The 27,456-nt window shown below is 39.2% G+C and overlaps 1 protein-coding gene across 1 annotated transcript in view; it reads right to left on the bottom strand.

Annotated features, from left to right (window-relative positions):
- The window catches only part of DNAH5 (dynein axonemal heavy chain 5), a 212,465-nt gene that overhangs the window by 17,120 nt on the left and 167,889 nt on the right, over window positions 1-27,456 (bottom strand). Inside the window, 13 exon segments of the mRNA XM_023752286.1 lie at window positions 604-809; window positions 2,205-2,424; window positions 5,632-5,877; window positions 8,264-8,413; window positions 10,158-10,279; window positions 12,337-12,527; window positions 13,016-13,130; window positions 14,103-14,346; window positions 21,541-21,723; window positions 22,614-22,769; window positions 24,039-24,355; window positions 25,005-25,140; window positions 27,228-27,365. Coding sequence (XP_023608054.1) covers window positions 604-809; window positions 2,205-2,424; window positions 5,632-5,877; window positions 8,264-8,413; window positions 10,158-10,279; window positions 12,337-12,527; window positions 13,016-13,130; window positions 14,103-14,346; window positions 21,541-21,723; window positions 22,614-22,769; window positions 24,039-24,355; window positions 25,005-25,140; window positions 27,228-27,365 — 2,424 coding nt within the window.

Genomic DNA, 27,456 nt, shown 5'->3' with positions numbered 1-27,456 from the left:
TTAAAAGACACCCTGGAAATTGTAGAATAATTGTGTAGAAATGACTACTGTCTCATCCTAATTTTCCTCACTCATTCATTCGTTCATGCATGCATTCACTCATTCGTTCATTCCTAATGTGAAAAATGCAGAAATAAAATTAGGCAAACATAAGTGATTACTCAAGGCATATCCCTAGTGGGAGATGTGCAGGAGGAGCTGAATCGATGTTTCTCTCTCATTGATGTTTCTAATTCTCTATCTCTCTCCCTGCAGTTATTTTAAAAGCACAGACTTCAAAAGGAATCTAGAATTCATTTTTTAAATTTTTTTTAAAATAAGTTTCCTCACCTATTCCCTCTCCCCCTGGAAATACAATACCCTGTTAGGATGTTTTATATGTAATGTCAACTTGACTGAGAAATTAAAAGATAATAAATATTTGTTATTTTTTAGCTGAAATCAAGAGGCAAATGTGACCTGAGTTGCTATGAATTAAAGATGACTTTGCAAGCACAGAAAATCATCACTCTTATAAGATTAACTCCAAAGCTGGGGGATGGGAGCCACGATAACTTGGGGACCCACCATCACCAGTGGCATGAAGCAGCTCACACACAGTACCTTCTTGATATCCATGTCATCCAAGTGGTTTTGGATGAACTGCACGGTGGCATTAAAGTCCGCTTGATTAAATTCATAAGGGATGTTCCACCCTAGGGGACCAAACTTCCGCCTCTCCTGGACCGTGGAGTGCAGGAACGCCACTGCGTACAGCATGGGCTTCCACTGGGCCACCGTGCTCACATCCAGCAGGTCTTGGCTCACACCTGTGGTGGTCAGCTGGGTGAATATCTGTAACATCTCTCAAACATCTCTATTTTCTATTTAAGTTATTAATTCTCTTTGTAAATTCCTAAATTAAACTTCACTTATCTTGAATTACTTTTATGACATTCATATGGCAACTATAATTTAACTTTTGCACATCAAGAGGGCATTCCTCTCTGAAAAATCTGCAAAGACATTTGAAGGGAGGAGGGGCTCACTAACATGATTCAAGTTCCTGCCAATCTAACAAGATAATGTGGGGATAAAATAGAGGTGGAAGAATGATAGCAGAAAATAAATACTGCTACTTTTACTACAACCACCACTACTAAATAATAATAATAATAATAATAATAATAATTTTTACATTATTATTATTTGGAGCATGTGCATACACTATTTTAATTAATATTAAATTGTTAATACTATATATAGAAGCCCATTTCAACCTGAATGTATTATTGAAATAATAATTATGATCACTGTGTATGTATCTATATTATACATATAAAATCATATGTTTTTTCGTTTGGTAATCTTTTTTCACTGTCATCACCCTACCAAATCCACTTTATCCCCATATTACCTTATAAATTGGCAGGAATTTGAGTCTTGTTAGCAATTCCAGAAAAAACTCTGTAGATTTTTCCAGATTGATAGAGAATTATTATTAAATTCATTATTATTAAGTACACTATATCTAATCATCATAGATAGATTTTATTGTCCCTATTTTACATATGAGAAAACTGAAACTGGTTATCTGAGTGACTAACACCCAAAAGAACAAAGCATTTGGTTCAGAAAGAACCAGAAACAGATTTCTGACTCCGAGGGCCAGGAACTTTCCATGACCATGAGTCCAGACAGGGAGCCATGGACAGAGGAAGCCAAGGCAGAGAGAATACTCTTGGCTCTGGTTTTGAGTGGAGGGCATTTGGTTGGGTTCTGCTGCTTTTGTTTGATTTCTAACTTAGCTATGGTTCTGACATTCTGCCATGTGGCTTCATGAAATGACGGCAGGCCATGACTTTAACTCAGCCTCTCCTCCTGGAAGAGGCTACTGTCCTACTTCAGGGTTGGAGCCCAAAGACCATGAATGACAAAGATATAAAATTTAGATATTAACATAAAAAAGGCAGCTGTCTAGTAGAGAACAGTACAGGCCAAAGTAATACAGGGAACACAAGAAAAAATAAGGTGGGAATTCTGAGTTCTTACACCTAGCACAGCCAGGTCGTGTTCCATAGTACCAGCACAAGGGGCCATCTGTAACTCATCACATAAATAACAGTACTATTTGCTTAACTATATCCTAGCTGATTCTGTTTTTAAAATTTCTTTAATAAAACAATCTAAGTACAAGAACTCCAGTGAACTTGGAGTCCACTCACCGCCATACGTTCTCTTCAGCCCTGCCCGGAGCCCCTGCGGAGGCTCATTGGCAAATTTAATGGCCATTTGCAGGAGTGTGATGGGAAACTGCTTATGAACCTCAGTGGTCATCCACAGGCGGAAAGCAGCGTGTACCATCTCAGTTTCTGTAACCATGTCCATTAGCTCATCCATGAAATCGAGTCCTAGGTGGCAGTTCTGCAGAAGTGCCCATCCTCCCTGAGTGAACAACAGTGAATGGAAACAACCTATTTTGTGTTTTTCCCAGAGATTTAAATTAGTGCATTCTTTAAAAATTGAGTAATTAACATTTAATAGAAAAACCCACTAACTACTTTAATGTAGGTCAAATCTAAGGGTGCAATAATGTTTCATTGAGATAGTTATATATTTTCTTGTTCCAGGTACTAGTCCCACATTCAGCAGGCCAGTTGTAACAATATATAGTAGGAGAATGAAAATAATCAAAGTGAAGATAAAAAGAGATAATAGCACTGGTAAGTAAAGATACTTGATTGAAAATATCTGTTTACCTCAGCTCCCTCCCCACATTCCATGAAAACTACAGTGAAGGGACTTTTTTAAAGGCATGAACTCTTAAGCACAAAAACAGTGAGGGTGAAGACAATATTGATAACATTTAAAATGAACTCAAGGAAGCTGAATCCTCAACGAACATCCAGGGCAAGCTGAGGTGTAACCTGATTTATACCGCAGAACTCCCAAGACACTCAAGAACAGGTGACAAGAGGCCCTCTGGAAGTCGGAGAAGAAGATGGGCTAACACAAGATTGGAAGTCCAGACCCTGGACACGTTCCTGTCTCATCTAAAGAAAGATGGAAAGCCAATTTTCTTTAAAAGGCAAAACAGACAGCATTTGATTGGAGGACATCAGCATGTTAAGGACATAGGAACCTCACTGAAAACAGGTGAAAGAAAATTTACCCATTGATTTGAGACCTACCCCTCTGTCTGCCGCTGACCTCCCAGAGTACTGGTAGTTGGGCATATACCCTCTAGGAAGGGAAAGAACTTTCTCCGGGGAATTTGACCATTCTAAGAATAAGAGCCTGAGAAAATAAGCCATATCTTTTTCATAAATTATTCTATAAGCATAAGAATAGTCCTTGTATAAAGCAGTGCAGGCAAAATTTAAGTCATGCACTAATAATTGACTCACTATCTCATCCATAGAATGTTTTTGCTAATATTACCTATAATATCCCGATCATAATCCTGAATTGTCTTCTTGACTCAGTAGCGTTGGATCATTTAGTTTTGAGTAGTGCAGCCTGAGCTATTTCTCTTTCCAAGGAGCAAACCAAGCACTAGATCTAAAATCTTAGTAGTTATATATAAATTGATCCTTTTGGAATTTGATATATTCCCTTATATTTCTTCAGAAGTAATAGTATGTACTGAATAAACTATTTTTGTCATTTAAAAATTAATTGACACTGACCACCAATTCTAAACAAAAAGAATTCAAATATAAAGTTTCTTATGTGAGAACTTTGCTGTTTCAATATTTGCCTACAGAATCCCGTAGCCAAGGTTGCTTTGTATTGCTGCATTCTGTATTAAATGTTTTGAGTTCTTCTATGGATCATTCATTTTGCTACTATTGGGTAGTTGGTTCATTCTGTCATAATGTCTTGAACCTTTCCTACAAAACTTTTAAAAAGCTATTGCTTCTGACAAGTTATAAGCATGCTAAAATTAAAGACTTTTTAAATTTTATTTTAAACTGCTAAACAAAACATGGATAAAATAAAGGCTAAAAATATCCCATTTAAATTCTAATTTAGTTGCCTGAAACAATATTATTATTAGTTACAGAATTAAATGTTTAATTCAAGAAGTGCCCTGTTAATGTTAGTGTTTTTGTTCTAAGTACAGGAGTGTATACAAGGATGAATAAAAAAGGTAGAGAAGAGGGAAGGAAGAGGAGAAAGAGGCCAGGATCAAGGCCTACCAAGCCCTTATGTCAGACTAGATACATGATTCTTAAATACAAATGAATTTTTTTTCTTCTCCAGAAACACTTCAATCAGACCCCTTCAGCCTCCCAACTGCAAACTAAGGTCATTAGACATAGCACAACCCACCTAAGGGCCCCTCCCCTTTCACCAAAACTGGGGAAGGGCACAGCCTGGGGATGGTAGAGGCTCGAGGTAAATATGGAGGTTCTAAAACCCAGTGGCCTTAGTTCTAGACCAGAGGAAAGGGACTAGATGCAGCACAGTGGTGAGGTTCTAGATTCAGCAGCCAGGACCTAGAGCCCAGTGGTTTCATGGTAAGCCCAGAGGTCTGGGGTTGGAAGGTAAGAAAGCCAGTCCTGCCCCGTCAGGGGAGACCCTGGAGGGCACAGAAGGAGTTTTGAGATAGGGGGGATAATCAGACTCAAGGAAAGAGGACTAAGGTCAGGTCCAAAAAAAGGCCAGAAAGGAATCTTAACTCAGATTGCATGTTCTCTAGTAGGAATGAGAAGCCAAGTGGCTCTGTGCCCCCACCATACTTAGCCAAAGTGGAGGAGAGGGGAACAAGGATGGAAGGATCCTCCAGGCTGAGGTGGACACCCCAGAGGGGGCTAGACCACAGTAAACACATGAGTGCCTTGTCCTGGAGCCCAGGTATAGAAATGAAATGGAGGACCTTTAGCATCCTATTAACTTAAGTCCTTGAAAGTGCCCCAACTCTAGACTTAACTGTCCCATTAGCAGGGTCGTCAAGGGCTTTCCAGTGTTTGGTGGCTCCCAGGCCATTCCTGAGCACTTTACTCTTCATGCTAGAATTTATAATCCATGACGGGCTTTAGGAGCCCTAGAACCTCTGGCACCACTGCAGGGTGATGGCAGAGTCCTGGCCTCTTGGGGTCTGGGCCATGCCCGGGGGACTCCATTGTGCATTCTGCAACTCAAGGAAGGCACAGGTAGATTCTGGAGTTCTGAAGATTCCGAGAGTGGAGCTGGAGGGGGCTAGAGTGTATAGCGGAGGGGGCAGAGCTGTGGAGCCCACTGAGGGTTTGGGATCTAGAGTAGGGGTTAGCATTATGCAAGCTGGTTAGGAAATAAGATGTTCGGTGGGGTAACTTTCCCGTAAGTCAAGGCTCAGCAGAAAAAATTTAAAATATATCATGCAGTATGTAAATTTAAACTCTTAAGTCATATGTTCTTGTCTGTAATTGTTAAACAGCGGTTCTCAACCTGTGGGTCGCAACCATTGGAAAACACATATAGCATATCAGATATTTACATTACGATTCATAACAGTAGCAAAATTACAGTTATGAAGTAGCAACGAAAATAATTTTATGGTTGGGGGTCACCACAACATGAGGAACTGTAATAAAGGGTCGCAACATTAGGAAGGTTGAGAACCACTGAATGTCAACAACATAACACAAATGTAGATACTGGACTCACGTTTGCCATGGTCTGCTGCAAGAGTTTGCGAGCATGGACCTCCTGGCCTTGGCCCATGGACACATAACGGGTTTCTATTTTTAATCTCTTCCCCAGGGCGATGATGGAATCCGTGGGATCTGAGCCCATAGACAGGAGACAGATGAGTGGTGTCCGTGGATCAGATTCCTCCCATGTCTTTTCCAAGTCCAGAATGACCCCTTCGGCATAGTTTTCTCCCATGGAGTCCATGATGTACTTGCGGGCCTGCCAAAAATAGTACACCAGTCACCAAAACTAGTTCTAACTCCTTTACGTGTACAATGCAGGGTGGGTTCCAAAATTCATTTGTATAGATTATCTCAATGATGTCCACAGTAACCCTGCCCATTAGAGGGCAGAGACGTTTATAATGATATATTTTCTATTTTTTCATTTGGTAATCTTTTTTCACTGCTGTCATCCTTCCAACTCCAAAAAAACCCCAAAACCTCTTTATATGTTTTCAAATTGATACGCAATAATTATTACATTCATTATTACTATTAAATACACTATTTTGATTAAAATTTATTCCAATCATCCTGGATAGATTTTATTATCCCTATTTTACATATGAGAAAGTGGAAACTCTGACAGAGCATCATTTTTGCAACCAGGCAATTGAATATTCCCTGAGGTGAGCAATCATGCTCAGAGGAAATGCTGAGAGTGAGCCTGATGCTGCTTATGGGGAATGGGAATTGCATATGTCTACATTGTAGACCTTCTATTGTGCTTCCCAAAAACGGTATCTGATTGAATACTACAAAAGGAGTCTGATCCAAGAATAAGAATTTTTGAGGGAGGGGCCTTCTTCCAGAGGAGACTTCTTGACCTTTTAAAGACCATAAGAGCCATGGGAAGCCATTACAGGAAAAACATAATCATATTTCCATTTCTTCTAGAATATACAGGATGAAGTAGAGTGGCCAAGAGTGAGTATAGGAGACCAGTTAGGAAGTCATGGCTATCATCAGCCTATGGATGTCAGAAGCCAGGATGAAGGTACAAAGGAACATGAAAGGCTTAAATTTCAGCATTGGACCATTTAAAATAATAATCATAAAAACAAAGGAGGGAGGGAGGGAGGGGGAGAGAGAGAGAGAGAGAGAGAGAGAGAGAGAGAGAGAGAGAGAGAGAAGGGAACTACTTGAACCTTCTACACTGCCCTTAGATAAGGCAACTGTTTTAGAATTCATTTGGGCAGAATAAAAGTAATGAAGTTGAGAACAAAAACCGAAGGAAAGGTGATCTCAGTGTCCTGAGTTGCAAAACCCCTTTTCCTTTTCTCAACAAATCATCAAATCTAGTTGTTTCATTATTGCACAGTAGCTAGTGGACATGGAGATGGTTACTCCATGTTTAAACACTCCCTCTGGAGAGTGAAGGGGAATGTTTCCTACATTCTGTTAGAAACCCTGCCTATGTCACCCCTTGGCTTACTTGGAGAAACCCTCGAAGAATCAATGTATATGGAATATTAGTTAAGCTTTTAATTGTGAAGGCAAAATACGATGACTCTTTTTAGTGAGTAAATGTCCATGATAATAGACCAGCAGATTAAAGGTCTTTTAAAAGGTGGATCTTTTGGAGGTAGGAGTCACATTTAAACCATATGTAAAATATATACAATTTAAAAATGTTTAGGCCAGCCTACTTCCTTGCATCAAGGGCTGTGACACTTTCTGGAGAAATGACCACAAGTTTGGGAATGCTATGCTTCCCCTCTAGTCTCTCTTCTCCCTAGAAACTTCACATTCTTCCTACTTAAGGGAACATTGTTTAATAATAGCAAAATGGAGCAGCCATATCATTTTAGAGTTAACACATTGCAGACGGTCACGAGAATTCTCGTGTTTTCTGTTCTAAGGCTTGTGGCCAATCACGAGAATTCTTTAAAAAGATATTAGCTTGTAAGAACATGTAATAAATAACTCCAAAATGCAATGGGTATTTAATTTTAAAGCGTGCCTTTAACGTTTATATAAAACGTTTTTTGTACTTGTTCAATAGAAACTTATCTGGCCACTGGATAAAGCTAGCAATAAAACTACTGGTCCGCAATGTTAATATAAAAAATGATACAGAAGAATAAGACATTACCTTTATGCTATACCTACACACCAATCTTGAAAACATTCACTCCTGTACCGTTTGGGCAAGAGAATATTATTAAATCGCTTAGCCTAAATGTATACCTCGGTACATTTATTCCTCATTTATTTTTCCATTTTTCACATTCTATTGCTAGAAAAATACATGCAAGACTATGAAAAATTCTCATTGGGATTAACATTTTAAATATGTCTTTAAATTTAAAAGAACAGCCTCCTTAAAAATATTCCTTTAATTTTTTATAATATATTTTTATTGATTTTCAGAGAGGAAGGGAGACTGAGAGAGAGAGAAACATCAATGATGAGAGAGAATCATTGACTGGCTGCCTCCTGCACACTCCCTCTCCCCCCCACTGGGGATGGAGTCTGCAACCGGGGCATGTGCCCTGACTAGGAATCAAAATGTGACCTCCTGGTTCATAGGCTGATGCTCAACCACTGAGCCACGCCAGCCAGGCTTCTTTTATTTTTTTAACAGGGACGTTAATGGTTACCTGGGCAATGGTTCTGTCAGGACACCAGGATCTAATAAGAAGAAGGCGTCTAAAGCAGTCAAGAGATTTATCATACGCATTTGGAAGAGGTTCCTCCTCAGGGTTTTCCTTATCAAACCAAATTTTCCACATTTTCTCATTTCTTGATATCTAAAAATACAAGGGGATAAGAAATGTGGCACACCATAGAAAATGCTTTCAGTGATAGGTCAAAGATATGTTCCATTGAACTTTCTGGCCATTCCAGACATGTGTGAATGATATATCTTGATTAATTTTTTTAATTTTATATTCTAGTGTCTAAAAGTCTAAATATTAGCAATCAAATGTGATTTGCTCTAATGTCACTCTGAAGTAACAACAGCCTACAGATAGCTTCTGAAGTACAGAGAACCCTGGGTTGTTTAATTTCTTTCATGTCTTTGTAGTAAAGAAATCAATGGAAGCTCATTATTTTAAGGAAATCTGATTTGCTCCATGAAATCCTCTCATGATGAAGAACCATGTCTCATTCACTTATGTTTCCTCACTTCCCAGGACCACTCCAGGGACAAAAAACAAAACAAAAAAAACAGTATTTAATGATTTATAATTAAAAGATGATTTTTTGGCCAATATGCTATTAGACTAATTAGAAATCTATCATGCAATATCAAATAAATAATCAGGCACTGGCTTCCTTTAGGCAACTGATAAGGAGGAAAATAACACACTCCATTATCCTTTGGATCTTAAAAAAAATCAAAGAGAGAGGAGCATTACATAAGCAAGCATCTGAAAAACAGAACAAACAACATTACAGATAAATATAATGTTATGTACTCTATTATATCCCCTTTTATTAAATACCCAAGTGAATATCTTAGTGGTCTAATTTTTAAAAACATTCCAGGTTTATATTTAGAAAGTATCATGCAAGAATGAAAAATAATAACCTCTTTCAATCATGAAAGACTACATAATGTAGAGAAATTCACGGTATAAGATATAATCTCCAGAAGATAACAACCTCAATGACAGAGAATGGTCCAGGTAAGGTCACAGGAGTCATCCTGTGGGGGAACAAGCTAGAGTGCATTAAAACTCCCAAATGAGTTATTTTACCCAAAAGAATGCTCTGTACCCTAACTCCATGGTAATCATCAGTTGTAAGCCAAGCCATAAGAATATAGCAGAACTTAAGCTTCTGATTAACTTAAACTGGGAAAGTAAAAAAAACAAGCATTGGAAATTTTCTGGTTAAAAAAAAATGTGTTTATGTCTTCAACTTGTAGTTGAATAAAGCCACGTTGCTGTCAATGTGATTTCTCTCTGGTCATCTGATATTCAAAAACCCATCTCCTGGCCTGTCCCGATTCAATTCTCTATACTCAAATTCCATGATCCCAATATATACACAATTCATCAGCAACTGGCTGATTATGAAAGGACAATAACTTCTAAAGACAAGAAGCCAAGTGTCTGCATTAGATTCATACCCAGATGCCTAGCTAAGACAGTATAACAGGAGGGGCAGAAGAAGAGGCAAAAAAGTATATTTAGTATAAAGAAGAAGATTGTTCGTATTTTTTTCATATTTAACCTGTAAAAAGAAGGCACAACCTCTTAAGTATATCTAATTATTGCACCTAATTGCACCTAATTGAATCTATCCATTTCTCTGCTTGTGGATCTCCAGTTGATGATACTGACACATGGCACAGGGCAGCATCAGTTAGATTTCCTGAGCAAATAATTTGTTAGGACAAGACCAGTCTGCTTTATCAGAGTGTAAGTGAGCTGTGAGGAAGGTCAAACACAGGTCATGCATTTTACAAGTGTCAATATTAAGAAACCCCTCTCTTCCAGGAATATTGTAGCAGCTCACTGCGACATTATCATTAGCACAGGTTACCTGATCAAGGACATCTGAAAACTGCCTAAGTTTGCTGAGTTCCACCAAATTCAACCAGGTCATGTCCAGGATCCATTTAGCTGGTTTAGGAGGACAAGCTTTAAGGTCCAATGAGGCACCACCTTTAAAATTAAACATATAAAGCTATTATACTTTCCTTTTTTTATTATAAGACCATCTATAAAAACTTCTGCTTAAACTATGTTAATTTCAATTATTTTACTACATTGACATTTTTAAGCTCAGAAATATAAGTCATGGTGATGAATAAGATTTAAAATTTAATGAAAGAATAGGTGATTTCACAAAAACACATTTAAGAATCAGTAATATAACTTTGGAGCCAGGCCCATGCTGGATTCTATCCTAGCTCCACCTGGCCGAGGATGCTAAGCTCAAAGTCATTTCCACAAGGAAATGCATGCCTGAATTTAGGATATCAGGAACTACTTTCCCCTAGGAAAGCTCAGTAAGCTAGAGGACCAGAGTAGTGAGGCCAGAAATCAGTCATATATGATGCATGTCTATCTAAGGCGTTGTCTCTCCAGATCATTCACCTTCTCCTTGATCAGCTTTAGGAAACTGAGAAAATAAAAAAACCTGAGGAGCAAGAGTACAAGAGACAACAAATTGGAGGGAGAGAGAGAGAATTGTCCATAAACATACATTTGTAAACTCAGGTCTAGTTGAATGAGTCTTTGCTGCTACTATAAGATGGATATGCATATGTATATGAACATGAATACGCATTTGTATATATGTATCAGTATGACTACACACCCTCCAGGGCACAGCATGTGCATATACACACCCCCTCCCTACTATCCCCATTGGGGTTCTCTTCAAGGTTCTCTGCAAATCCACTCTCCAGGTAAAGTCATGAAAATCCCCTCCAACCCCCAGATAAAATGGTGTCTTATTTTTAAAGGCTTTGTTTAGAAAAGTATAGTAGATAAAACCATTTAGACCCCTACTATCATTTTCACAGGCACTTTAAATATTTGCTGTCTTGCCCAGCCCGTGTGGCTCAGTGGTTGAGCGTCAACCCATGAACCAGGAGGTCATAGTTCGATCCCCAGTCAGGGGACATGCCCAGGTTTCGGGCGGCAGCCAATCAGTGATCCTCATCATTGAGGTTTCTATCTCTCTCTTCCTCTCTCGTCCTTTCTGAAATCAATAAAAATGTTTTTTTAAAAAATAAAATAAATATTTGTTGTCCTGACATTCAAGTATGTGATAGTGAATTTATGTTTCCCCACCTTCCACTGGGCTGTCTTGTTCCAGTGTACGGTATAGGGCAGTGGTCGGCAAACTCATTAGTCAACAGAGCCAAATATCAACAGTACAACGATTGAAATTTCTTTTGAGAGCCAAATTTTTTAAACTTAAACTATATAGGTAGGTACACTCTTATTAACTTAATAAGGGTACTCCTAAGGCTTAGGAAGAGCCACACTCAAGGGGCCAAAGAGCCGCAAGTGGCTCGCGAGCCACAGTTTGCCGACCACGGGTGTAGGGGACCTGTCTGTGAGCAATGCTTCAGCAGATACAGAATAAGTGTCCACAGGCTGAGCTGCACAGGTGCCTCACCCACCCACTCCAGCCACCCGGCTTGCTTTGCTTTCCCTCCATCATATTCCTTGCTTTCAATGGAGCCCTTGATACTGGCTCCTCTTCCTTCAACACTCTTCCTCTAAATGTCCCCCAGAACCAGTGCTATGCTCCTTCAGGCCTTTGCTTACCTATCCATCTCTCAGGGAGGTCTACCCCATTAAAGATCTCATATATCCCATTTAAATTTTAAACATCCCCTACCTCACACACCCTTTATCCAGCTCTGTTTTTTCCACGTGCTTACCAGCTCTTCACATACTGCATAATGTACTTACTATTTCATGATTTTTTTGATGTATCACCCACCCAAAAAATATATAAACTCTACAAAAGCAAGAGTCTTCTTTTTGTTCACTGATGTGTTCCAAGCGCTTATTCTGTGCCCCAGTACACAGTAGGTTCTAAACAAATATTCACACAATAAATGAACAAATATCTCACATAAATGCAATCTTCAATGAAATGCAAAGAAACTATTATATAACCAGAAGAAATTACTGCACAGGACCTTCACAATCATTCCTATCCCTGCAGCTGTGTACAATGCTTCAGAGGTGATACTGACCTTTAATAAGGGTGAGAAACTCCTCATGCTTGACCCAGTTCCTCTGGATGTCAATCTTCAGTGTAAGCAACAAGGTGAACAGGAATTTGTGCTCCTCGTACAAGCCCCGGGCAGCATACTTATAGACCTCATAGGTCATGTGTTCTATGATATTAGCAATTCTTTTGCTTGTAATTGGGCTCTTGACAGACCTGGAGTGGAGAACATTGTAATCAGATTCATCCCCTACCCTTTTCAATTGTACATAAAAGCAACGTCTTGAATGTAGAATAAGTAACTTTGGAGGGCCAATTCTTATTTTGTACACAACAAGGGTAAGACCTCCAAATCTAAAATAACAAGCATTTTCTCATTGTGAAATAACGTAACAGACTCCATAACGTCTTCTAAATCAATTTTATCCAACAGGCATTATCACTCACAACAATGTCTTGGGGATTTTCTTGTTTAACAGAAACACATGAAACCACAGGAATCAATCAATGGATGAATACTTGGTGGAGCTTTCTCTGAGAATCAAATGATACATGAGAATGATTTGTTAACACAGTAGCTATTGCACTAATCTTAGATTTAAAAGAGAATAAGACTCAGCAAAGCTAAAGAAAATTATAAATGTAAAGTCATCATCTAGACCACAGATAGAGAATTCAGGTTGCCTTCCCAAGCACATACACACCTGGCTAAGGAAAGGTCAAATAAGCCCAGAAACTGACGGAGCGAAGTCTGATACATCTCATTAACCAAGCGCATCTCGGTGATGAGGAAGTAGAGGATGCTGCCCCGAGTAGCCACTGAAAGACAAAGTAAGGCTGCATGTGCTATCAGGCTGGAAAGTAAATGACCCAGGGACCGATCGGCCTCAACTCTACATGAAAAAAAAGTTTTATTTTTATGTCTTACCGATAATTATGTATCAGCAGTGGGAGTCTAGAGTGATGCTCATCCCCTGTATTTAATTCTTACTTACAGGCTTTGTTTAAGTAGTCCACTATTTGTGTTGGTCAAATGGCACTTTCCATTTTAGAATGTCTAGATCCCTTACAAGTACACTTTACTGTTTCTTTATAGGTAGAAAAGACAACTGAAAGGATATCAAAGGTTTTCACACCTAGCAAGTTGTGTAGGCAGTGGAAGGACCTCATTCTTAAGTGCCATGAAGAAGCTGTGCCTAATCTTGGCCTAAAGCTGGCAAAACAAGGCATCGCAAAGAGGATGCACCTGACTCTTCATTGGTAGAAGATATGGTTTCCATTATTTTCCCAAGAGGAATGATAACTTATTAAAGGAGATTGAATTATTTTAGCACGATCCTCTAGTAACCAATGAACAACACCAATTATCAAATTGGTGGATAAGACTGAAGAGCTCCCATTATACCAAAGAACTACCTTCCAAATACAAAGACTATAAACAAAACACTAGCTATTTGTTGTCAAATAATAAACAACTAATGAACAGCCCAAAATTCGTGCGTTAATTCCTCAGATTTTACTAATTTGTAGTCAGCTGGTCTTTTAAAATTCTCCCTTTTAGTTCTAGTTTAAAAATGAGTTCACAGAACTTTAAAAGATTTGCCAACTAACATGAACTGGAAAATTAACATCACTATAAAATATTGTCATCTCAATTTTACTTAATAGAAATGCCACAAAACATAAATGGCCACCCCACTTTGCAAGACCATAGGCCTAATGTCAATTTTCCTAATTCTCATTTATTTCCAGCTTCATTTTCCTGTGACATTAGTTCATTACCAAACTCACCAGGTCTGTACTCCTCCCGGGCTGAGTTAATTTGAATTTCTGTATCAGCTGAAATTTCCAGCTTCTGTGTCACCTCTTCGGCGGTCTTTTTTGTGTTACTCAGCACAATAATGAGACCCTCGTCTTCCACCAGGGACCCCTGGGTACTTGTCAGCCGGTAAAGCAAATTATCTTCTAGCTCCTTCATTCTTCTTTTGTTTGCGGTCACATCTTCCATAAGATGAGTTCTTTCTTTCTCCAATTCCTGTTAATTTGCATAAATATATTTTCTTCCTTAATTAATAACTATTGTTTGGTCATTCCTTAAAAAGTTAACATACAGGGCTGTCCTCAAGCTCCTGTAGTATAGTTACTATATTTGGTTGAAAAAAAATAAAAACATCCAAGTAAGAGAAGGAGGATTAATAGAGGAAAGAAGAATTGGTAGCAAACAATGTGAAATTTGCTAAAAGTATTACCAAATCCCCTTTACCAACTATTTCTTTTCTAAAGTTGAATCATTTTAAGTGACTTTTGTGATTACACTTAAGCTTGTTTTGAAGATGACATATATTTGAAAATATACTGAAATGTATTTGAGGACAAATGTATATATGTCTCGGATTAAATACATTTACTTCTGCAGTTGCATTTAAATGGAAAAATCTTCTTTGCTTGTAAAGGTTCTGTTTTCTCCAAGTGAAGTGAAGAAGTGTCTTCCCTATAGGTCTTTTATTGGCAGCTTGGGAGAGAAAGCTTCAGAAGATTATTGTCCCTATTGGCTATTTCTTCCTCCTGGTAGTTAGAGAGGGAGAGACAGTAGAAGAGAGGAAAGGAAAGGTGGGGTTGGTGAGGGTTGGGGAAGGAGGAAATGGCCATGACATTGAGCACACCAGCGGAAGCAGGGAAGCTCATAGGCTGGGCGATAACTGAACGCTTCTGGCACCAAATCAAATTGTATGTGAAAGTATCATTATGTGAGAGGCTCTAACTTTGAAGCTAATGAAAGAATCAAAAAATGGGAAGGACAATGAGTAAACAGGATTTAAAAATCTAGTCATGTCTTGGTATCAGAAATACAGACATAAAATTCTATATAACCAAAAAAAAAACCCATGAAGTTAAAATCAAGATTGTGGTAACACAATTGCATTAAGGCAAAGAGAAAGACCACCGGCCTCTGCTTTCTATTCTAGCCAGTGAACCCCCACTGATTGGACAGTTTTGGTGGGTGGGCTCCTACCAGGCTCCCAACTCATGGTCTGAGCACAACGTGTCAGGTCTGGTAATATTCTAGAAAAGGAAAACTCCTTTAAGCCAAACAAAAGCTTTGCACTTACATCAATTCTTAATTCTTTGAGATGTAGCAACTCAAGCAAAACCGGCTCTTATTATCTTTGTTTCCATCTGTTACTTATATTTGGAAGCTAAAGCTTTGCACTTACATCAATTCTTAATTCTTTGAGATGTAGCAACTCAAGCAAAACCGGCTCTTATTATCTTTGTTTCCATCTGTTACTTATATTTGGAAGCTTCCTGAGTAGTTATTTTAATTTATTTATTCACTAGATGAGAATCTCAAATTTGAGGTAATGTAGAAATTAGTACAAACAAGTGACATTTAAAGATCACCATAAAATTTCTTTCCAATTTCACACCTAACACCATCATTTCTGAGTTCCTCAAGGTGAGCTTTATAAAAGTCCTCACCTGAAGACAGGTAAGAGAAGGAATAGAGCAGTGGGAGGAGTGATGGTTTTGACATCAGAAAGACATGTTTGAATCCAAACTCCCAGGACTTATTAACTACATGACCTTGGCAATGTTACACAACTCTACAAGCCTCCGTTTCTTCATCTGCAAAATGGACATAAAAACAGCTCCAAGAGTGATTGTGAGGATATCGCTATTAAAGCAGCTAAAACATCAACTGGATGGATAGCTGCTCAGAATGTGTATCGTCCCTTCTATCGCCTCCCTTGATTCATTTCCCTCATGGATTTTTCAGAAATATTATAATGTGTATTTAGAAATGAGTAGTTTGAAAAATAAAATCATAAGTTGGCCCAAAAAATCATACTTTAGATTCCATATACCATCATAAAAGCATAATGATGTAGATGAAAGGGGATGTAAAAAGGAGAACTTTCTACTCTTACACTCACATTCAGGATATGTGCTTCCCTGTCTGCAGGGACTGTCAAACCAAAAACCGCCCCAAGTCTTACTGAGTCTTTTCCTGAGCAACAGTTTTTCTTCTGTCCATTTTCCCCCCAATTACATAGCCCCTGCCCTAACCGGGGCAGTAACTATTACGTATTCCATGGTGGACTACTCTGACCACACTTGGTCTCCCTTTTCTGCTCCCAAGTCATTCGGAAGATCTCCCTTAGCCTTTGGGAAAAGGCCAAAATTCTCAACATGCTTCACACAACCTGTCACTACCTACATTTCCAACCTTGTTTCCACTTCTGAACTATGGGATTGAAACCAAAATTATGCCTCCAGACCTAAATAGATACTTTTTGAAAGAAGATATAAGGAAGGCCAAGAGACATATGAAAACATGCTCAAAGTCACTAATCATCCGAGAGATGCAAATCAAAACGACAATGCGGTACCGTCTCACACCTGTCAGAATGGCTATCATCAACAAATCAACAAACGACAAGTGCTGGCGAGGATGTGGAGAAAAAGGAACCCTCGTGCACTGCTGGTGGGAGTGCAGACTGGTGCAGCCACTGTGGAGAACAGTATGGAGTTTCCTCAAAAAACTAAAAATGGAACTCCCATTTGACTCAGTGATCCCACTTCTAGGAATATATTGCAAGAAACTAGAAACACCAATCAGAAATAATATATGCACCCTTATGTTCATAGCGGCACAATTCACCATAGCTAAAATTTGGAAACAGCCTAAATGCCCATCATCAGATGAATGGATTAAAAAACTGTTGTACATCTACACAATGGAATACTACTCTGCAGTAAAAAAGAAGGAATTCTTACCATTTGCAACAGCATGGATGGAACTGGAGAGCATTATGCTAAGCGAATTAAGCCAGTCAGAGAAAGATAAATATCACATGATCTCACTCATTTATGGAATATAATGAACAACATAAACTGATGAACAAAAACAGATCCAGAGATGCATCGATCAGACCATCAAATCTCAGAGGGAAGGTAGGGGAGGGTGGGGGTAAGGGGGAGAGGTCAACCAAAGGACTTGTATGCATGTATATAAACCTAACCAATGGACACAGACAATGGGGGGATGGGGGGGTGGATAAGGACACATATGTAATACCTTAATCAATAAAGAAAAAAAAATTATGTCTCTAGGTTGCTTTAAAAACCATTATTAATAAAATAAACACAGTTATTAGTAATGCATTCAATAAGTGGCAAATTATTTAATTCCTGATTTAAAAAGTAATAAGTAAAAGCTTGACTATGATTGAGATGGTGTGGTCAATTTAATACTATTGTTAACACTTAAAAATAAATTTGTCAATACAGTAATACATTTATATTGCCAAAGGCTTGAAATAAAGCTAAGCACTACATTTCCCCCAAAGCTTGAAACCAATGAATAATATACTCCAGAGAAAATAGTGCAATTTAAAGTAGTATTTGGGATTACAAAAGCAAAGTATGTATTACATGGTACAAAAGTGGCCCAACACTAGAACAGACCATAGTTGTGAGGAAAAGAAAGTTATCTTTGAAAGAAAATAGAACAATTGCTGCTTGCTTTTCACTCAAGACTTAAAAATAGAAAACCTACTTTGGGATAAGGTTTTAGGCATATTTTAATTTGTATGACTGATTTAAATTTATTTCTGTTGACTATATAAAAAGATAGTTCTTTTTCAAATGAATATGAAGGAGGAAAATTAATCAAAATATTTTTGTCTGTAAGCATTTTTCCCACAAAGGGATTATCTCTTACACACACACACACACACACACACACACACACACACAAAACAGTAAACATTTGTGCTCTGTATTCTATATCCTAAGGCTACAATGTAAAATTTTTAGATAAACTGTGAAAACTATCCCCAAAGTGAATAAGAAAACACAGCAGTTATTCAGTATAAGTTCAGGAAATGTACTATTTATTAACTAAATGATCAAAAAGTAAGGGCCTCAACAAAGATGCAAATGAAAACTAAAATCCTTTGTGTACATAAATGGCACCTGTAACCAAAGGTTTGAAATCAGTAACAGAAAAGAGATGACAGCCTTTCAGAGTTCTCATTTCTAAGGTATCACCCAGGCTTCCATTCCCTAAGATTCCTTCTCTTCTGCACTTTACATTGCTAATTAAAACAGAAAGATTAAACAACAGAACTCGGAAACAGATTTATTTTTTCTCTCCCACCAGGGAGCTGGCAATAACACTGTCTGTTTAGTGTCTTTATTAAATTACTTCCCATATCAGCTCCACCAGGTTCAGGCTCCTCTACCTCCAAAGGAAATCAATCATCCGCCTGTCTGCTCATCCGGAATTCTATACAACGATTACCCCTGAGGCTTTGCATGGCGTGACAGTAGAAGTTGTTCATTGATATTAGTATTTTTCTCCTAATACTGCAGAGGTCTCTTTGAGTTTCCGACTTGTTCTCTGGGACCAAGGTCACAGTGAGCCTAGGAGACTGGGTTTTCCTTAAAGGAAAGCTGCTGGAGGGCCACTGGGTTACTGCCTGCTTAAAATGGTCCCGATCCATCACCTTCTGGTGACAACAGAGGCTGTCTGAATCTACTCACAGGTACATCAATCAGGTCAACAATTGAATATGGCCTTGGTGTGAACTTGAACAGCTCACACATTTAAAATGACTGCCTTGAAGCACACAGAAAAGTGTAAAGTGAGTTCAAAAGTCTGCCGTCCTTGCATTCATAGGCTCTGGGGTTCCTATCGTTTCTGAGGCTAACAAAACTGTGGGTCCAGCCGGCTGTACAGCTGAGCACTCCTGAGGCCAGATCCCGTGTGAGAGGGCTCCTCACTACCCGTGTTCCCGGGACACTAGGAAGCAGTAAATTATGGAATCAGAGAATAGTGGTTTTTCCCTTACAGCATAAGCTACAGCTCCAAGCCACCTTCCACACGAAGAACCTACAGGCCAGTGAATGCACAACTCATGCTGACGGAAGACGCTCACCATTTGTTTCAGCCCCACATTTAAGGGATTTTCTTAGATGCTTTCCAACATCAACTTCCCATTGGTGGGATCTTCCTAGCTTCCAACACCCCCCTTGGCTCTGCAACATTTTATACTGACATTTTACATTCATATTGAAAATCACCCAAAAAGTGATCATAGAGAGACTACATCATCAATGAAGTCAAAGGAACAATTTAAACCTAAGAAAACTTTTTATATCTGTGTTCATATGACACAGACATGGGCTCTTCTCTACTGAGTCACTAGATTATAGGCCAGCGGTTCTCAACCTGTGGGTCGCGACCCCTTTGGCGGTTGAACGACCCTTTCACGAGGGTCGCCTAAGACCACCCTGCATATCAGATATTTACATTACAATTCATAACAGTAGCAATATTACAGTTATGAAGTAGCAACGAAAATAATTTTATGGTTGGGTCACAACATGAGGAACTGTATTTAAAGGGCCAGAAGGTTGAGAACCAATATAGGCAATGCCCGGAAAGCACCAGAGGCCACCTCAGAGCCACGTGCCACCACCCAGGCCGGAGAGACAGTAATCAGAGCAGATTCAGGGATACGGTGGGAAGAACAGAAGCTGCAAAATAACAAGCTGCATGTGCAATGTATGCCACTTAAAATCCTCCCAAATTAAGTCCAGCAGGAGGGAGACTTTGCTTTAGAGAAAAGAAAATTCAGGTTACATGTTGTACAATAATGTGGTTCAGGGTAAGAGACCCTCTACTATCCTAAGGAACGAGTGTCGTGTCATGTTACTCTGACCACACTCTTTGTTAAGAGTCGTTTACTGTGAGACTGGAATGGATTCTGATAATGAGATGACATTCAACTTTCCCAGGAAGTATGAGAAAAGCTAGGCCAGGGATCCTTATTGCCTTTTCAAAGCTGTTTGAAGTCTTGTTTTCAAAGGAGCTTAAAGTGCTCCTCGCTTCATCTCAAACCTCTGCGGCCACAATCACGGCTCAGCGCTGGGCTGTTCTGTTTTGTTGCAACCACAATCTGTCAGACTAAATAATTTTCTAAGGAGACTCTATTCATCTGAGCTGAATAGAAAGAAAACCAAGGACAAGGATATTATTCAAACTGCCATCAGAGGCCCTTATCTCCCTGAGGCCAGGGCCACCGGTGAGGCAGAGCCTCAAACACCGCACTGGGTCCTTCCCCGAAGACATTACATCCGTGGATCAAGATGCCCAGTCCTTCCTGCCATCATGACACAGCAGCGCTGAGCTTCCTCAACCACCTCCGCTGAGACGCCAAAAATGAACACGTACATATTCTGAAGGTGTTATCTCTTGATAGCTAGTCTGTGGCAGGCATTCTAGCATCCGTTCCTGCCATTTTTTATTTCCTGATATTTTATTTGTGGAAAGGCTCAAGCATGATACAATATACAAAAAAGGTAAAAGTAATGGGAAGGGAAGACTCCAAAAATTCTGCCAATTTAACCGAAATAAATCTGTAGGCCAGTGTAGCAGATGCCATAAAGTAAACTAAGAATCCAGAAGAAAATCAATAGCACCTTTCAGAGTCCATCCAGTTTCACCAAAGCAGTCTTATTAAAATCCTCAAAAATCTCTAGATTTCTCTGCCTAAGACTTACTCGTTCCCTAGAGAAAATGCTGGTTCAGAACAGGGAAGTTTCTAAATTATTGGCCATTATTCATTGAGCATTAGTTTCCCCATAAAATAGAAGTAAAAAAAAAAGAAAGAAACAGATCTAGAGTTATCCTTATAGAGCATAATTGAGCCAGTCGCTTCCAGAAATTGAAACTCTATCTTCTCACAGCATACACAGAATGTTCTTAAATAACAAATATGAACTAACAATGTTTGGTGTTACCTGAGTGAAGCATTTTAATTTTATATTCCAAAAGTATAACAAATGAATTGAATGAAAGAAAAACCTAGACATGTACTAGAAAGCTAAAAGTCCATAGAACTCACAATAGGACAAACTCTTCAGGAAAATAAATTTAAAAAACCAGGATAATGAGGCTGAAAATAAGACTGATATTCTCATAGTTACACCATTTGTCTTTATGAAATCAAGTGATGATAGGTACATGATTTATGAGATGCAGATGAAATATGTTAAGTAGATATTGGTTAGCAGTTCTCTGAGACACTTGGGAGTTAGTAATGAAAAAACTTCAGAATAAAGCAGGAACTCAATCCTATTACAACTTTTATCACATTGTTTTCATTAATGAAAGAATCACAATATAATGCAGAGGAGGACATGGCCATACGTCACTCACCTGCTTCTCTGTGAGAATGACTCTGCCCAGTAACTGGTCTTCTAGACCTTTCATAGTGACAGTGAAGTCAATGATGGAGGTTCGAGCGCTTATTTCAGGGGTGTAGGCTGGGTTGGGCAGTTTGGTGGTAATGTAGAGTCTGAAGCCATACATCACATCTACTTCCTTGTCACTGACTTTCACCTTTTTTATAAAAAAGTAAGTTAAAAGTAATAAAACAAAGATGCATTTTACTGTGTCTTTCTGTATAGGATCAATATTGCTATAAGCAATTACATACCTAGAGATAATTTATACTAAAAATGAAATGATCCTCAGGCATTCACATGACTGCAAGCCACAAGGAAAGAAAGAAGGAAGGAAGGGAGGGAGGCAGGGAGGGAGGGAGGGAAAAAGGGAGGGAGGGAGGGAAGGAAGGAGAGAGGAAGTTCAATATATATCATGCAATAAATACAGAATTTATCACCAAAACTGTTGTGAGATGGATTCCCCACCCAAAATTTGGCTCAGAAGACTAGACTGATGGTGTCAAATATGCACTAAAAGGATAGAAAAAGATTTCTTTACTACTCACATAATGACATTTTCTGGGATATTAGGTTAGGCCCCCAAGCAGGTCCAAAAATTCTCTTGAGAGGGTCAGGGGGGCAGCTGTTTTGGGATTTTGTGGTGGTGAGGGTATGGGGCTCAAATGAGGGTTCAAAATATGGGCATGGACAAGGAGTTTCATGATGTTAACTTTCCACCAGTGCCAAAGGAGAGAGAGAGCACCCAGATTTTCTTAACAGCTCGCCCAGATTTGGGACAGAAAGGGAAAGAGGCATGATGGGGCTTGAAAACTGTCCACAGTCAAACATCAAAATGGAGTCAGACGTTTTTACAAGTAGATAATCCTAAAACGACTACTCCTGAATACTTTAATCCCAGCTCAGGAAGTGTGGGAAAACAAAGCAAATGCCTCTTGCCCCAGACTCGAATTTGAGTTACCGCCTATTGAGAAAATTTCATCTGTGTCACATTTACCTGGCCTCATGGTAATTGTTCTGCACAGTTTATCAAAAGTCTTAACCTACCTTAAAGGTAGATCCAGTCTTAATGAAGTTTCTCTCCAACACATTTTCCAGGGCTGGATCTAGTTCCTCCCCAACATCTTCGATCAGCAAGGGCCTTCCAAGAGAAAGACTGTCCTCCAGGTGGTTCCTGAAGTACTTGTGATTTAGAGATGTGATCTAGAAACCAGATCAAAATGTGGCTCTTGACAGAGATATCACACTGCCATGCACAGAGATAACTCACAGGAAGCTGAGCCTAAGCATTCTGTCACTGCAGGCAGGTACAGGGAAGTCAGGGATCCTTACTTGAAACCACAGTTGGTGTGAAGGGATACAGAAAGCTTAAACCCTGTCCATTATTCTGCTCAGCAGACCATCACTCCCCTTTACTGGGAAGCACAAAACATCTCTGGGTGGCAACACTGCCTTTCCCTCACCATCACTTTTGTGATAAATAATCCTATATAATAAAAGGGTAATATGCAAATTGACCCTAAGGGCAGAACGACCAGGAACGATTGGTTGCTATGATGTGCACTGACCACCAGGGGGCATATGCTCAACACAGGAGCTGCTCCTGGTGGTCAGTGTGCTCTCACAGGGGGAGCTCCACTCAGCCACAAGCCAGGCTGATGGCTGCAATGGCAGCGGCAGAGGCGGGAGCCACTTCTGCCTCTTCAGCAGCACTAAGGATGTCCAGCTGTGGCTTAGGCCTGCTCCCTGGGGCAGACATCCCCAGAGGGCTCCCAGGCTGCCATAGGGATGTCTGACTGCCAGCTTAGGCCCGATCCCCCAGGGAACTGGCCTAAGCCGGCAGGTGGACATCCCCCAAGGGGTCCCAGACTGCGAGAGGGTGCAGGCCAGGTTGAGGGGCCCACCCCGACCAGAGTGCATGAATTTTCATGCACCAGGCCTCTAGTCATAGAAAAATTATGAAGGGCCCTTATAAAGTGCTGTCATTTGGCATGACACAACTCCAGCCTGCTTTGTTTATCAAAGAGAGCCTTAGACACTAACAGAAGAGAGTCTGAGACCTTTGGAAGGTGGCATTAGTAGCGATCAATTCAAAGGCAAATAATGCAATTTTTAGAAATTATTTCTAAATATCAATATCTAAATACTAATATCTAATATTCTATATCACTTTGTAATGTACATAAATGTTGGATCATTATGCTGAATACCTAAAACTAATATAATACTATATGGCAGTAATTATAAATTAATAAAATAAACCAATAAGTGAATTTAAACAAAAAACAGCTCTGTAAATAAGATAAAGATAGATAGATAGATAGATAGATAGATAGATAGATAGATAGATGATAGATAAATATAGATATATAATTATTTCTAAATAACAAATATTTTATTATCCTTGGATACTTGTTGTTCTGGGGCAATAAAACTTGACTAGTAACATAAATATACCCAAACACAAATTACCTGGAGTTCATTTTGGCTTTCTTTATTTTTAATCCAGATCTTGCCTTGAGTCTGTGGATCAATTAACAAAGGATAGCGAGATGCCTTTGTGACAATAATTCCGTTCTGAATGGATAAATCGTCATTTGGTAGGCCTTGGAGGTTCCATTCACTAATCGTAGGAGCATCAATCAACATCTCGTTGAGATTCAGATTGTCAGCAAATGGAATCTCCCGGGCTTTCATTTCCTTCTGCCAGTCATTTAACATCAGATTTCGAAATTCTTGGTTAAATGGACCAGAATAAGACAGAAAAGCCGTGGCCAACAATACATCTCCTAAAATGGAAAACAAACACCACTGAAATACTTTATGATCAGACTTGTACTTGTGTAGAATATTAAAAATAAAAAAAAATAAAAACACCATTCTTTTAAACTAAATTCCAGAAACCAAACTGTAACCACATGCTGCTGTGTCTTGATGAATAAGCAGTAGTTTGGTTTACTGTTAAACAGGGTCCAAATGGTCCACCAAGGATTGGCTGCTATAATCAAGCACTGGAGAATTTTTACTCTTGTTGGATTTGGGAGGATGACTTCTGAGTTTAAGATACAAAACTTAGAAGACAGAGCCTCTATTCAAAGTGACCTTGATCAATATCATCTTTCATTCATGGAATTTAAGAGTCCTGATAATAAGAGGTTTAAAGGTCATTAACACATCTAATATGGACTATATAGATGTCAGACCAATATTCATTCTTCTGAAACACTGCAGACTCACTCTCTCTCTTCTCTCTCTCTCTCTCTCTCTCTCTCTCTCTCACACACACACACACACACACACACACACACACACACACACACACACACACACACACATAGAACTTTAAAGTAATAGAGTTTGTATTTTGATTAAAGCTTAAATTTGCTAACTCCCTATCACAGTCAACACATAACCTCATTAACACAGGAATTTACATACCTACAAGTCTTTTAGTTTGTGCAGCAAACTCTTTACTCTGCTCTGTCCATCTTTCTTTTTCTCCTGCCAAGCCACCGATCAGTGCAGAGGCAGTCTGCATCTTACGTCTGCACCGCTCGGCATCTTCAAGCAAGGTCTAAAAAAGGTCGAAACCAGGAGAGAACCTTTGTTTCGATAAATACAGCCTCTGGCTAGAAAATGCAACTTAAAACATTATATATGATCTGCCTTTCTGAGACATGTGAGCCATTCATTTCCTGGAAAGCATAAGATTCAGTTCCCGTGCGCCTGTGTCTGCCTAAGCCTCTCTTTAGGGAACTTGAATGGATTTCTCGTGTGGGGCCCTGAGCCAACTGTCAGACCCTCCCTAGACATGAACAACTGAGAAATCATGGAAATTTGTATCATTTGTGATTTCTGTAAAAGAAAATCATAAATACAAGCATGCATGCTAATATCATAAATCACACAAAAACCATAAAGAAATACATAATGGTATACTTATTTTAAAATTAGAAAAATTTCTGATGTTAAAGTTCCAGCATCATTATCGCTTTATCTACACTACATGTCCTTTCACATCAGGTGAAACTTGAGATTATCTTCAGATTGTGGGGTTCTGAAGCTCGTTCTCAAACTCCAGCCACACTTGACTCAGCAGGTCCCTCCCTGCTGCTCCTTGTGTCAATAAAGTCCTTTAACCAGACTTCCACATACTGTTGCCATTGGATGCTTAGTTATTAAAAACAAATGGTTCTGACTCTCTATGTTTAAGAGACGACTGTTAATTCTACTTGTAAAAATGTATACTTATAAAATAATGATAGATATAAATAAAGATTTAGCTGTGTAACCAGTCCCTAGAAGTTCATGTACAATATTTATATATATTTACATAATACTTATATATATATTTAGCATTTACAGTTGACCCTTGAACAAAGTGAGGGTTGGGGAAACCAACTCCCTGAAAAGTTGAACATTCATAGTAACTTTTGAATCCCCAAAAACTTAATTACTAATAGCCTATTGTAGACTGAAAGTCTTACTGATAACATAAAGTCAACACATATTTTGTATGTTAGATGTTATCCTATATAATAAAGGCAGAGTATGCAAATTGTCCCCTCGACCAGGAGTCCGTCCAGGAGTTCGACCAGGAGGCGGGGCCAGCCTGGGGAAGGGAGGAAGACCCTGGTCAGCAGCAGTGGCAGGCAACTCGGGGAAGGGAGGGAGGCCCCAGCCAGTGGCAGCAGCAGCAGGCAGCCTGGGGAAGGAAGGGAGTACCTGGCCAGCAGCCGGCAGCTGCTAGGGACCCTACCAGTGCATAGATTTCATGCACTGGGCCTCTAATGTATATATATATATATATATTCTTACAATAAAGTAAACTAAAGAAAAGAAACTTATTAAGAAAATCATAAAGAAGAGACAATACATTTACAGCATTATGTGTATTTATTGAAAAACCCATATATAAGTGGACCCACGTATTTCAAACACACAGTATTCAAGGGTCAACTGTATATGCTAAATATCAAACAATAGAGGATTATTTAAATAGATTATGGTATGTTGTGAATAAGAATACTCTGAAGCCATTAAAAATAATCTCATAAAAATGTGTAATCATGATATATCATTAAGTTAAAAATTCCATTTATAAAGCAGTATGTACTGAATTATCTATTACAGTTTTAAATAAATTTAAAATACATGTAATTCAAGGCATATGTTCAAATATGAAGTGATAAAGAGCAAAATATTTCTAGTGTCCTCTCCAGGTTACCTATGTGTATTCTCTATAAGGAACATGAATTGCTTTTGTAGTAATAACACAATACAGTGCTTTACAAAAGCATGATCTTTATTCAGCCTGCCTAAAAGATTGTTTCAAACATTAAATAAGATAAAGTGGGAGGATCTGATTTGAAAAACATGAGAAAAGAATGCTACACAAGACACAGTTATCCTCCCCATTTCAGGGAAACTCAGAATGTTCACGTTCCAGAGCCGACTCCTATTTTGGCTGAACACCCTGACGTCTCACCAATGGTCCTTAGTGTCTGTTAGAAACAACATCAAGCCTTAGTGAGGGATGATGTGCTGTGTTTGCATTTGTATAAACTCGGTGAAGCCTTGATCTAAACCAAACCTCGCAGAGAGAAAGCAAGAAAGGAATGAGGGATTGCCACAGCCCCTCCCACATCAGGGGACAGTCACCTGCTTTTCCGTCATGGCCTGTTCGTACTCAGCCTGCACCACATCCAGCTCTGCCTGCTTGTCGTCCAGCTCCGCCTGGGCCTTCTGCAGGTCCTGCATGGCCACGACGTAGCGATTCTCCTGCACCAGCAGGTTGGCCTGCACAGGACACACAGGAGGTGTGGGGTGGCAGCAAAGCAAACATCCAGCACTTCAGAGACTGAGAACACTCAGTTATGTCTCCTGGTTA

Source organism: Myotis lucifugus, unplaced genomic scaffold (assembly GCF_000147115.1).
Source record: "Myotis lucifugus unplaced genomic scaffold, Myoluc2.0 scaffold_0, whole genome shotgun sequence".
Lineage (NCBI taxonomy): Eukaryota > Metazoa > Chordata > Mammalia > Chiroptera > Vespertilionidae > Myotis > Myotis lucifugus.
The sequence above is the reverse complement of the archived record's forward strand: the minus strand, read 5'-3'. Positions and strand labels throughout refer to the sequence as shown.